Source organism: Opisthocomus hoazin, chromosome 18, assembly GCF_030867145.1.
Source record: "Opisthocomus hoazin isolate bOpiHoa1 chromosome 18, bOpiHoa1.hap1, whole genome shotgun sequence".
In the NCBI taxonomy this organism is placed as follows: domain Eukaryota; kingdom Metazoa; phylum Chordata; class Aves; order Opisthocomiformes; family Opisthocomidae; genus Opisthocomus; species Opisthocomus hoazin.
The window spans coordinates 9,254,261-9,266,353 of record NC_134431.1 but is presented as its reverse complement, the minus strand read 5'-3'; the positions used below and the strand labels follow the sequence as shown (position 1 = coordinate 9,266,353).

Genomic DNA, 12,093 nt, shown 5'->3' with positions numbered 1-12,093 from the left:
AAAGATGTGTGATGCTAATTATAGCAGGTAAGATTGGTATTTTCACAAATTAACGTAGTCCAGTAGAACTTTTCTTGCACAGGAGACGTTCTTCCACTATGCCTTTTCCATCTTTCTTTATATTTTCTTCCATACATGTAAATAGCATATGTTCTTGAAATGCAATTTCATATAGAAATATCTTTTTGGATCACTTCTTGAGCTTGCATCAAGATGAAGTTTTAGTAGCATCATGGGGTTATTTGAGCGTATTTTTTCAAAAAGTTTTGCTATGTTAATAGTTGTATGGCTTCTGGACGTTGTTTCACTGTTTGCACTAAATAATATGTTATTTTCAATTATATGCAAGCATTCCAAGGTTAACATCAAGATTACATCGCGTGTATCACTCCTATTTTTATATCAGTATCGTTTGCCCTTTTTCACAACAGAAAAAAAGTCATTTGTTCATAGTCAGTTCATGCTCAACTATTGTTCTAAATACTTTTTCTGTTTAGAGAAAAGTGCATAGGTTGCTAATCTTACCTCCATTTGTGCAAATCATTATTGCAGTCAATTTTTATTTATTCTCATTGACTGTTTTCCCTCCACATTTGCACAAAATACAGAGATCATGTAGAAATATAATCCAGTTCTTTATTGTGCCATAGACCCTCTAAGATTAGTGCCATGTGACAAATTACACTGCTTTTGAATGCGATTCAGTGTAGCTTTTCAATTTGACAGGTCATTATTCTGAATACGTTTTTAAGTTAAACTGTGTTTTACTAGCTCACTTGTAAGACTGTCTAATGATAAAGTGTCAGTGGTCATATTGTGTGCGAAACTCCTTAAATGTGTTAAAATCATTCCCCGAGGGGAATGTTGTAGCTCAACAAAATTGTCTCATTCAATAAATAGTTAAAAGTCAGATTGGGCGGCATTTGGGGGAGAAGGGTGTTTGTCCACTGTCTCTGTGAAATTATCTAGTGCTGTGGTTTTCAGTATTTTTCTATTTGGGGAACTTTCAGTATTTTTGGTGGACATTTTTAAAGTTAATTTAAATCTATTTACAACAGACATCCTCTGATAAGTTAATCCAATTATTGGTTGTTGTTCTGGTGCCTCTGGTGTTCATTGGAGACTTCAGGTGAAGTGTTTTAGTGAGGTTTTGGTGACTTCACAGCCTGAGACAGCTCAGCCCATCACCCAATGAGGCTTGGAAGGCAAGAATACAGATCCAGGAGGGAATGGATGCAGGATCATGGCAACCAGGAGTTTGATTGCCTCTGGTTTCTGTCAAATGGCTGCCAAAAACTGTTATTTCGGGGAAAAAACCCCAAACTTCAAGGTGGCATTAGTACCAAAAGCAGCATTTCTTCTTCTTGCTACATGTTCCCATCCGGTATAACAGCTTTGCTGAGTGCATTACAAGCACTTGTGTGGCTGTGCAGTGAATAGGGTCATAGAAGAAAATTACTCAGGAAAAAGTTATTTTTTTAGACAGGTTTTATTTCTCAAGTGTTTAGTGTGCAGCTACAAAACATTTGCACTGGTACATATGAGTAGGGGATTGAAAATATGGAAATGACTTTGGTGTGTGTTCAGTTGTTTCTCTGCAATATTGAAGACTTCTGATCCCTATGGTTTTATGTATCATTTCGTTTTGATGCATACATTAAAAGCTTAAGGAAAAATTAAACATATTAAACCAACTCTATTGAACTTTCACTTCCATTTTATAAAGATCATTTCACTGTTCTATGATTGTCTATTACAACTGATTGCATGCTTGTTTCTTTTGAAAAAAAGTCAGTAAGTTCTTTGTAATTGAACTGAGCATTCCATATTCATTAGGAATCATTTAAATTCTGTTCTGAGAAAATTAAGTTGCAAATGTTCTTATTTTTACCTAGGATATCTCTGATAAGCTTGTCAGTGATTTTTTTTTTACAATATATTAACTCTTTTAAGGCTGTAAATAATTCCTTCTGAATATTCTAATGAACATGAAACAGTGACGAAGTAAAAAAAAAAAGGTGAATTAGAAATCTTTGAAGAATTCAAATAATTTAGCATGGTTGGAGGAGTGAAACAGACATGAAGGTCATCATAATAGACATTCATTTGATAGAGCTATATCTCATTTTCCTTCTAATTTTTAAAATATTTTTGCACATAGGTCATAAAATGCAGTTCAGAGCTATCGGGGCTACGTACGTTGCTTGTGTGATGAGTTTACACTAAGATGACAATCCATGAGCAACTGAGACCCAGGCACATGCTCCCTTCTGCCAGTTTTGTTACTTGGGATAGTAACTTCAGGCATAGATGGAAGCTGTGACTTAATAAACTACTCTTTTAATTTGCGTGGTTGAATGTGAGAGCTCTGACTGTGAGAGGCATTGAAAAGTTATGTCACTTTCTGTTTATTGCTCTATCTTGCTGTCAAAAGTTACTAGTTGACTGGGAGTCTTAATTTTATCTTTTTACAATCCAATTTAGCAGGTACTACAGATGACTAAGTATTTGAGGTAGCACATTTATTTTCAGACTATAGGAAAATTTCATTTTTTCTGTTGACATATTTGAATACGTTTAAATATGAGAAATAAATGATGAGGACTGACTTTCCTCTTACTGTGTTTTAACTTCTGTTGCTGATGTTCCTAAATTACTTGAGCAAAGCTGTCAGGAACTGTTACTGTTGTTTATCTGCTTTTGAAGTGTATGACATAAATTAGCATAGCACTCTGCTAAACTACAGAAATAGTTGTTGTTATACTTTAAAAGATACTAAAATTTGAGATGTGATGAATGACCAGAATGCTGTGGGAAAAGAAAAAAATACTTGATGTTAATCTAAATTACTATATCGAGATTTCACTAAACAGTGGCATCACCTGGCAAGTCTGTGCTTCCAGTTTTGTCAGTGACTGGGTGAAAGACAGTTGAGAATTTTTATTCTGTTCAGTGAAGGAGTGTGAATGACAAACTGTAACCTTGTTTGAATGTTTTGCGTTGATATGCACTCTTCAACCATATTGTTTGTATCTGTCATAGATCCTGGCTCTGCCGAACGCACAGCACAAAAAAGGAAATTTCCCAGCCCTCCACATTCCTCTAATGGCCATTCACCACAAGATGCATCAACAAGTCCTATAAAAAAGAAAAAGAAACCTGGTCTATTGAACAGTAATAATAAAGAGCAGGTAAGAGAAGTCATGGTCTTGTTATCCTAGAATACAAAACAGTGAAGGATGTAGAAGCAGATGATTAGGAGCTCTCCTCTTTAGGAAGCTCCATTTTTGTACTTTAAGAGTGGATATTCGTTTTTGAATGCAGTGAGTGTACGAGTTGGCCTTTTAAGGTGGATTTGGGTGTTCTTTTATTTTTGTTTTACATCTGTATGAGAAAGACTACCTGTGTCCTGGGTTTTGATTTCTTAAACCTAGTAAGATGTATAACTAATAAGTGCAATTTTGAACAAAAGGATTATGAAGCAATATAATAACAAGAAAGCCAACTGTTACAGTTTTTATTAATTAAAACCATTAAAAGGAAATGTTCAGTGGCGTGATATCCTAGATTAAGAAAGATCTCAGAAAGTCAGTGTAAGTCCCTCATCTGCTTTCAGTCCTACTGCCAATTGTTAACAAAAGCCCAGCTCCTTCCTTGGTACTCTGCAGATTCCCTCCCCATCCTTTAAATTGCTGAGCAGTGTACACTCCTACCAAACTGGTTAAATCAAAGGGTCACACTGACAGTACTTTTCAGTCATCATGCTTGAAATCTTATTTTCAGTGTCTTATGAATACTGAATTTACAGTATTTGTTGTAATTCTTAGAAGAACTTGACTCCAGAAGACTTTGACAATTTCTGATTCATTGTCTAATACAAGTGAAAGAATTATATAAAGTGTACTGAATAGCAAATGTTCTAAAGACCTGCATTGTCTTGAAGGAGATTACAAAAAAGCAGCCTTCAGCCTTACTGGAATTCTTTCTCATCTAATTTGATAATGACATGCCTGTGTATTTTTCGTAGTGCTTTTGTGTGTCGATTTTGCCAGGATCATATAAACATAGGATTAAGTTCTGAGCATTTGTATCACTTTTTCCTGGTGTAACAGCAGCCACATTAAGTATTGTCCCAGTACAATTGCACTGGTTAAGAAAAAAAAAGAAATTCCTAATCACTGCAGTTGTCCTGGAGTGAAGACTGTGAATAAATCAGGCCTTGCTAGAGAACAGTCTTACAGTGTCAAGCATATTTTATTGAAGGATAAATGGGAGGTCTAGTAATAGCATGTTTAGGCATACTTGCACAATTTTATTGTGTCCAGTTTGGCTTTTACTGAGCTTCACTGTAGGCTATATAAATTCCTGTATGTCCTGGACATTTACTGGGGAGATGTTGCCTTAGTGAAGTCTGAGCTTCTGGCTGTGCAGTGTAGATATAATTTTACAAACAGTGGAATTGAATCTTAGGGTATTAATTTCCACTCTCTATTCATGCATTTAAAAATACATGTGAAAACACAGTTGCAGTTGTTGAACTTGATACATTCCCCTTGGTAAATCCTTTTCTGTTTTACAGGCATTTCAGACCTGAAATATTGCAGGATAGAATAAACTTACATATCTAATGAGGAAAAGCAATCAGACTTGCTCATTTTGCTGTGTTTGTTACAAGTTAGCAAGAAAATATGATCTGTTTAGTTTTGTTTAGCTTTTTCAAGTTGTTTTTAATTCAGTATTGTCTTGCGTGTCAAATTTGAAATGGACATGCCTGAAGATTATTTTTCCTGAAGTAGATGCAAAACTCTGCTCTATATGGTAGCATGGGTTGTTAAAGATTCTTTTACTGTATTTTAGCTGAGCATACAGTTACTTGTTTTGCTCTCAGGTTAAGTTTTAAGTACAATGTAGCTGATAGCTGTGGTTTTGATTGGCTGATAAGTCCATTTTGAGATATGACAACATCACTGGAAACTTCTACCTTAATATTCTACATTATGAAGTGTTTTGAAATATTTGAGTATTTCAAGATACCCTTACAAAAGTTATAGTTGCATAAAGCTTCATATCACATGTTGTGTATGCAGTAGCAGATCTTCAGAATGGTGTCAACAGGTATTTAAAGTGTTGAAATACAAGCAAAGAATTATGGAATTGTAGAATGTAGCTGTCAGGTTAAAAATCAAGAACTTCTGACAATAGGTCAGGTATAATGTCGTTGAAGTTGTCAGTTTGTTTTACTACTAGCTTCAATATTAATTTAAACTGAATATAAATAGTGATCTTTTTCTCCCCAGAACAGCCCTACAATACTATTGTTTTTTCTTCACTTTTCTGTGTTGTTCTACAGGTCTTAATAACTTTGGTAAAGACTTTAAAACAAGCTACCGCCTATTTGCGCTGGAATTGTCTAGTTGTGAATCAGTTGAGAAAACAAAGCTTGTCTTTCATAACTGTTAAAATTTAAACTCTTAAAACTTTTACTCTGATTAGAACAAGTGAAAAGGTCCTTTGTTTTGTTGTTTGGATGTTTTTTGAGTCTCGGAACTTTTTTTTTTTAAACTTGGCTTAGACAAAAAACGGTGATAGATGTTACAGAAAAGTAATTGCTCTCATGCTCTAGCAAAAATGGACTTCTGTTCAGTTTGGATGTTATGACTTCATTTCTGTGGCATGGTTTCACAGGTTTTATATTTGTCTTAAAGCAGTATCTTTGGTTCTTAGGAAGTTAGTGTGGATATACTGCTTATACCCACTTCAAAGTCAGAATATGTATTGAATTCCTCTGGTAATTTCCTTTATCTGCAGTTGAGGAAATGCCTCATAGCTTCATCTCCACTTATACTCTATTGAGATTTTGGTGTCACAGCTGTGGTGCATATAGCTGCAAACAAAACGTTTCTCTGCGCTGTAAATTGCAACTTTCCCATCTTCACGCTGGGTTTCCATACGCTTTTATATGTTTGAAAGGCTGTAGTAGTAATACATTTGAAATGTATAGTTAAAGCCTTATGCTGTCCTTCTTATTCCACAGGATCTCACAGAACCATCCTTTTGAAAGTCTTGTCATGTTATAGGATTAAAAATATGTACAGAGAAAGTACAGAAAATAACACTTTGCCCATTTCCATGGTGGGAACAAAGTATCTTTTTAGTAGTTGTATCATCTGTAGAATAGAAAATGAAAACCACCAAATCGAAATTCGAGTGATATTTTAGGGAGCAGAATGCTTTGGGAATGTTTGTGGGTAACATCCTTTCTTTGCCTAAAATATTATACAGTGTAAGATAACTGCAGATGGTATCTATTCTGGTGTATCTTTTGAGATATAACAGCTAAATTGACCTTGAAGGTCCTGTATTCACACAAATAATTAGACCTTGTCCTTTGTAACTTTAGAAATCTGGAAATGCCACGGTCCAAGCTGGCATGCTGGTGGTTTCTGGTGACATTAATTTATGCCCTGTGTGACTAATTTTGTACAGGATGCTGCAAAGGTATGGAACATGCATATGGTTGCACTGTTCTGTGAGTCACACGGGCATGTGACAGCGCAAGGGTCTAAGAACTTGCACATGTGTAAATGGTGTAGGATACATGCAAAATTACCTGAGAACCAAACAGAATGGTTCTGCAAACTACAGGCATTTGGATAGTTACAAGTAATGTCATGAGCCAAATGGGTTTACTTCAAACAAAATCTCACAGTAAATAAACTGCCTACAGCTCATGATTGTTTCCCTCCATGCCCTCCTCAGCAGACCACCCCTATAATTAATACCAAACAGAAAACTTAAGTTCCCTTGTAATTAATAAATAGATTGTAGTTTTCCAATAAATGTTATCAGCTCTTCAAAGCTTATCTAACTGGGGATCCACTTTAGCCATCCCAAGCTCTTCGTTTCTTGTGTTTTGGCATCAGTTATGTCATCTTTGAGCTGTCTGGGGCTCAAGTGGAAGACTGGTTCATGCAGTTTACAAACTTAACACTGTTTTCTAGTGCAGGCAAACCAGTGGAGATTGTGAGACTTAAATTCTGATTTGCATTTAAATGGTGGATTAGATCTCTCCCAGTGTTCCTTGCTTCTGTAGCAGAGGTGACTGTTCAGGATATGAATGTGTTCCTTTGTTACCCTACTCTACAGTTTGCCTTATTAATCAAAATCAGTGCTGGCTTGCTTCACTGTACAAAGTTGTGAACTGCTGCAGCTGAGGAAAGATTTGCATGGTGTTCAGCTGCTTCTTTCAGGACTAACTTCTTCAGTTGTCCCGGGTTTAGCCACCACTAAACATCTCAGTATTTATCTTGCACAGCCCCATGGGATTCTGAGTTTAGAAGACCTAATAGCTTCTATAGCAATACTTCTTGAAGATAAAAGCATTTACTGACTTTTGTTGGATTGCATGTCTTGCACTCGATGCCCTCACTTGCCACAAAAATTTATTTTCAGTCTTGGGTGTAGACTGGCATTTGACATCTGAATAAGAAGTAAACCTCTTTATGAAAGATTTTGTGCAATGAATAAGATACTGTCCTTGCATAAATGTTAATCAAACTCTGTAAACTGCTGTTTGCTTATATGTTATGAATATTATTATTTGAAACAATGCAAATTTGTTTTGAAACCAAACCTGTTTTTCTTGCCTACATTTCAGTCAGAACTAAGACATGGTCCGTTTTACTATATGAAGCAGCCACTCACCACAGACCCTGTTGATGTTGTACCACAGGATGGACGGAATGATTTCTATTGCTGGGTTTGTCATCGGGAAGGCCAAGTCCTCTGCTGTGAACTCTGTCCTCGGGTTTATCATGCTAAGTGTCTGAAACTGACAGCGGAACCAGAGGGGGATTGGTTTTGCCCAGAATGTGAGGTTAGTTTGATATGAATGGATTTCTTTCTTGTCTGTGAGACATGAACAGCTTTTTTGCATTCTGAAATGTTTCTGGTTTATTCCTATATATGCCTCTTGGTAAAGGCATCCATAGCTGCTTCACCAGTTTTTCTGTGTGTATACCTGGATTGTGTTTGCCTTCTTACTGCAAATCTTCAGCTTCCTTTGTGTTTCTGTCTCTAGAGAAGGCAGCATTTCAAAGAGTGATCTCTTCATCAGGCACCTCTAATTCTGAAAACATTCTGCAGTTCTGACTAGTTTAACTTGTGCTTCTTCTAGTGGACTGATCAGCTCTGCAGCAGAAAAAAAATACACTGTAGGGTCTACATAAACAAGTGGGTATTTTATTACTATTTTTTTCTGCAGCGCTGAGGAAGAATTTAATCATTCCTCTCCAGTGATTCCTGGGGAGAGAATCAAAGCATCAAAGTGTCTTTAATGAAAGCAAATTGTTTTACCCCACATTTTTCTTTGACCACTTATGAGACCCAAGGTGACCTTCTCACTTGTTCATGTTGCTGTGAACCTGCATTGTATTGGGGAATTTTATGTATTCTTGCAATCACTTTATGTGATCTTGAAGATGATGGATGATTTTCTGGTCTTTCCCCCTTTTTTTTTTTTTTTTTTTTTTTTTTTTTTTTTTTTTTTTTTTTTGATTAACATATCCAGAACAAAAACCAAGTAACATAAACATCCGAAGTACTCATACTGCATCATCAGAAATGTTTTGTTTCTTATAAGGTAGTTATGATCTTCCATTTGAATGCTAGAACGTTTCAGCGGAGAATAATTTGTCTAGAAATGTTTGCTAACAGAATATTTTTTTTAATCTTAACTTCTAGAAAATCACAGTCGCAGAATGCATAGAAACACAGAGTAAAGCTATGACAATGCTCACCATTGAACAGCTATCATATTTACTGAAGTTTGCACTACAGAAAATGAAACAGCCAGGGGTAAGGAAGATTTTTTTGTTTTTTAATCCTTGGATCATATGTTTGTCATAATCCTGAGTTTTGCTTCCTTTTGCGGATTATGAACCTATCTCGTTTTATCAGATTGTATGTGACAGCTTCTGTGCTGTCTGCCACCTGTCTAGTACAGATTAGTTTAGACTGTACATACTGTTTTAGAGTGTATTTAAAATGTAGTTTCTTGATGTAACTTCTGGACATAGTTTCAGTAGGTGTAGTAAAAATATAGTGTGGCTTTCCAGTGGGACGTGTTGGTTTCTCACTCACCAAAAATAGACAATGCTGTGTTTGATATGCAAGGGGAATGACGAGAGCATGATCTTTTACCAATATAGTTATATGGGCTGGAACCTTAGGCACAGGCACTGTTATATTACTGATCATACCTGATGAAAACCTAGCTCCTATTTGCTAGTAAAAATTGTGCTTACCATATAAGTTAATTGTATACTTCTAAAACACTGAAGATATTTTCCTCAGTGTGGTGAAAACCCGTGCCATTAACTTTCATGCAGTGTGAGGCTTCTGTTCTATGAGTTATTATCACAGAGGTAAAATTGGTTTTCCTCCAACTTGTACCTATCTCCATGTGTCTGTCTTAGACTAACTTGTCAAAATCACCATGCCTCAAAATTTCATCTATTCCAGTCACTCATTCTTGCTTCTAAGTTTTAACAGTTCTGGTCAGTTGTTCTTCACCATGCAAGCGTTACCTAGTTTTCACGTGTATGAAGAAAACAGTAAATCAAAATACAAAGTGATGGATTACCAAGGGTTGTCTTAACTCCCGTTGCCTTGTTGTTCCTGTACGTAAGTTAGAGGAGCAGGGAGAGTGTCTTTGTGCCTGCAGTGTTGTAGTAAAATCTGTTAGGAAAACTAGATCTGCAGAATCATGGGCTCTCTGCAGCTCTGATCTCTCTGTGGTAAGCATTTTAGCAGAACAATAGTGGTGGTTTATGGGAAGGTTACTCTTAAGAACTGAAAGGTTTTGGCTCTTGGAATCATTTTACTCTGGAGTGGTAAATACTATCCTGTTAGGTGGAGCCGTTAGAAGCTTGAAGTGCTGCTTTTCAGAAGCAAAGTGTCAGTGTTTGTTTGTATTGAATTAATAAAGTGTTTTGTGAATGTGGTTAGATATCTAATGTTCAGTGAATGCTATTGAGATATTTTGCCCTTTAGGCATTTTACTAATAACCTGTTGGTTTGGTGCCTGAGTACTTTAATTGGTTGTTTGAAGAATTGCGGTCCCTCCACATTAGCAGATAAAATGTAGGGTCCCACTGATAAAATTTTGAATGTATTTGCATTACCAAGCCACTGTTTATTTGAAAGTTATGAGTCTAATGGGATTCTGAAAAAGAAGTACTTGTGAGTCTAGTGAATTGGAAATTTAGTAACTGCCTTCATTCTGCTAAAAACTATTTGTTAAACCTCGTCTAATACTCCTCACAAAAAAACCCCTAGTGTAAATAGTAACAGTACATTTTACAGAACCCCTAAGTTTTGCTACTCGTTACTTCCAGCATACAAAAAAATTGGTTAAATGAGACTTTTCAGTTCCTCTTGTTCTGCCAGTACTTTATTACTTCATAAAATTTTGTATTTACTTTTAAAGAATTTTCTCTGACATCACAGTTGAAAGTAGTATCAGAAAAAGGAGTACTGTGTCATTGATGAAACTGTTGTTTGATTTTTCTTTCAGTGTGATTTTTTTTTTCCCCCCTTAACAGACAGAGCCATTTCAAAAGCCAGTTTCACTAGATCAACACCCAGATTATGCAGAATATATCTTTCATCCAATGGACCTTTGTACGTTAGAGAAGGTTTGTATGAAGCTAAGGGAGGAATGTTCCTTCAGTTTGCTAACGTGAAGATTTCTGAAGTGTTTGATGGGAAGGGGAGAGAGGTTGCTTGAAATTAGTTTGATGACTTTTTTTGGTCAGTTACAGCTTAAAAACAATTTTATGCCAACTGAACAAGTCCACTATTTTGTCTGAACCAGTAACAAATGCTCAGGAAAAACAGTATGAAAATGTCAGGCTTACACTGATGACTCCTTCCTATATAAATTCATCTAATTCTAGGAATGATCCTGTGGGGAGACTTCATTAGCCAGGGTTGGCATTTGATCATCATGTTTGTAAGCTATGAATGGATCACTGGTCCATTGATCTGGGACCATTTGAGTGTATATCCAGGGGTCATTCCAGACTATTTTACTGATCATTCAACAAATACTGTAATCTCCACTGCACCTGAGGTGTGGAAGAAAAAAGAAAGTCAAGAGGTGGATAATGGGACTTTCATTCTCCGTTCATTAATTTAAAAGTTTCAAGTAGTGAAGAAGTTCTCCATTCTCCACTGCTTAATGAAGAGTGAAGCATTGCAGAGTTTTGTTCACTAGGACCTGGTGAAGAGATAGCAAATTTTCATTCTCCATGTCCTTACAGTGGAGGTGGAGATCTGTATGGTACAAAGGTGTAACAAATCCATGTGACTGAGTTTATCTAATTGAATTACTTTAGCCAGTGAGTAGACTGAAATATCAAACACACTGTCTTATCTACTCTGACAAATAATTTTTTCTGGATCTTCTAAAAATTTAAAAGCAAAAATGCTGTGGAGCAATAATATTTCAGTACAAGAAATCAAGGACTCATTTTTTTGCACAGACATCAACTGGAACGCTATTTCAGGAAAGGAACACTTTTTTTTCGTAATGTTAAAGATTCTGGTCTAAGTAATTCATTATTTAGAGTTAATTTACACAGTTCATACATTTTCAGGGCAGTCAAAAGACACCCTGAATTTGGTTGATTCTTAACTATTTAGAATCATAAGTCTTACAGTAAATAAGTAGTCAGTTTTATTAATTGTAGGACTGATAGGAAACAATGTTCAGGAAAAAGGTGTCACTTTACTCATTTCTGTTTCCTGATTAATTCTTAATTTTTCCTTTACAGAATGTTAAAAAGAAAATGTATGGTTGCACTGAAGCATTTTTGGCTGATGCCAAATGGATTTTGCACAACTGCATTATTTACAATGGGGGTAAGTATTAACATGCACTTACATCCTCAGATACGAAATTTTGAAATAAAGTCGTAGAGCAATTTGTAGACTTGTAGTTGGCAAATGTGGAAAGTATCTTCCTGTTAATGACCATAGTGCCTAAACACAACAGATTTTATTTTTTTAACAACTTGCATTCATAAAACT

General features: G+C 35.8%; 1 protein-coding gene across 8 annotated transcripts in view; it reads left to right on the top strand.

Annotated features, from left to right (window-relative positions):
* The window catches only part of ZMYND8 (zinc finger MYND-type containing 8), a 60,464-nt gene that overhangs the window by 20,713 nt on the left and 27,658 nt on the right, over positions 1-12,093 (top strand). For 7 of the 8 annotated variants that reach the window (XM_009933807.2, XM_075438414.1, XM_075438407.1 and 4 more), the window contains exons 3-7: positions 3,043-3,191; positions 7,658-7,876; positions 8,743-8,856; positions 10,605-10,697; positions 11,838-11,925. In XM_009933807.2, coding sequence (XP_009932109.1) covers positions 3,043-3,191; positions 7,658-7,876; positions 8,743-8,856; positions 10,605-10,697; positions 11,838-11,925 — 663 coding nt within the window. The remainder of the gene's footprint in view (positions 1-3,042; positions 3,192-7,657; positions 7,877-8,742; positions 8,857-10,604; positions 10,698-11,837; positions 11,926-12,093) is intronic. The other variant, XM_075438411.1, reaches the window with a different exon arrangement.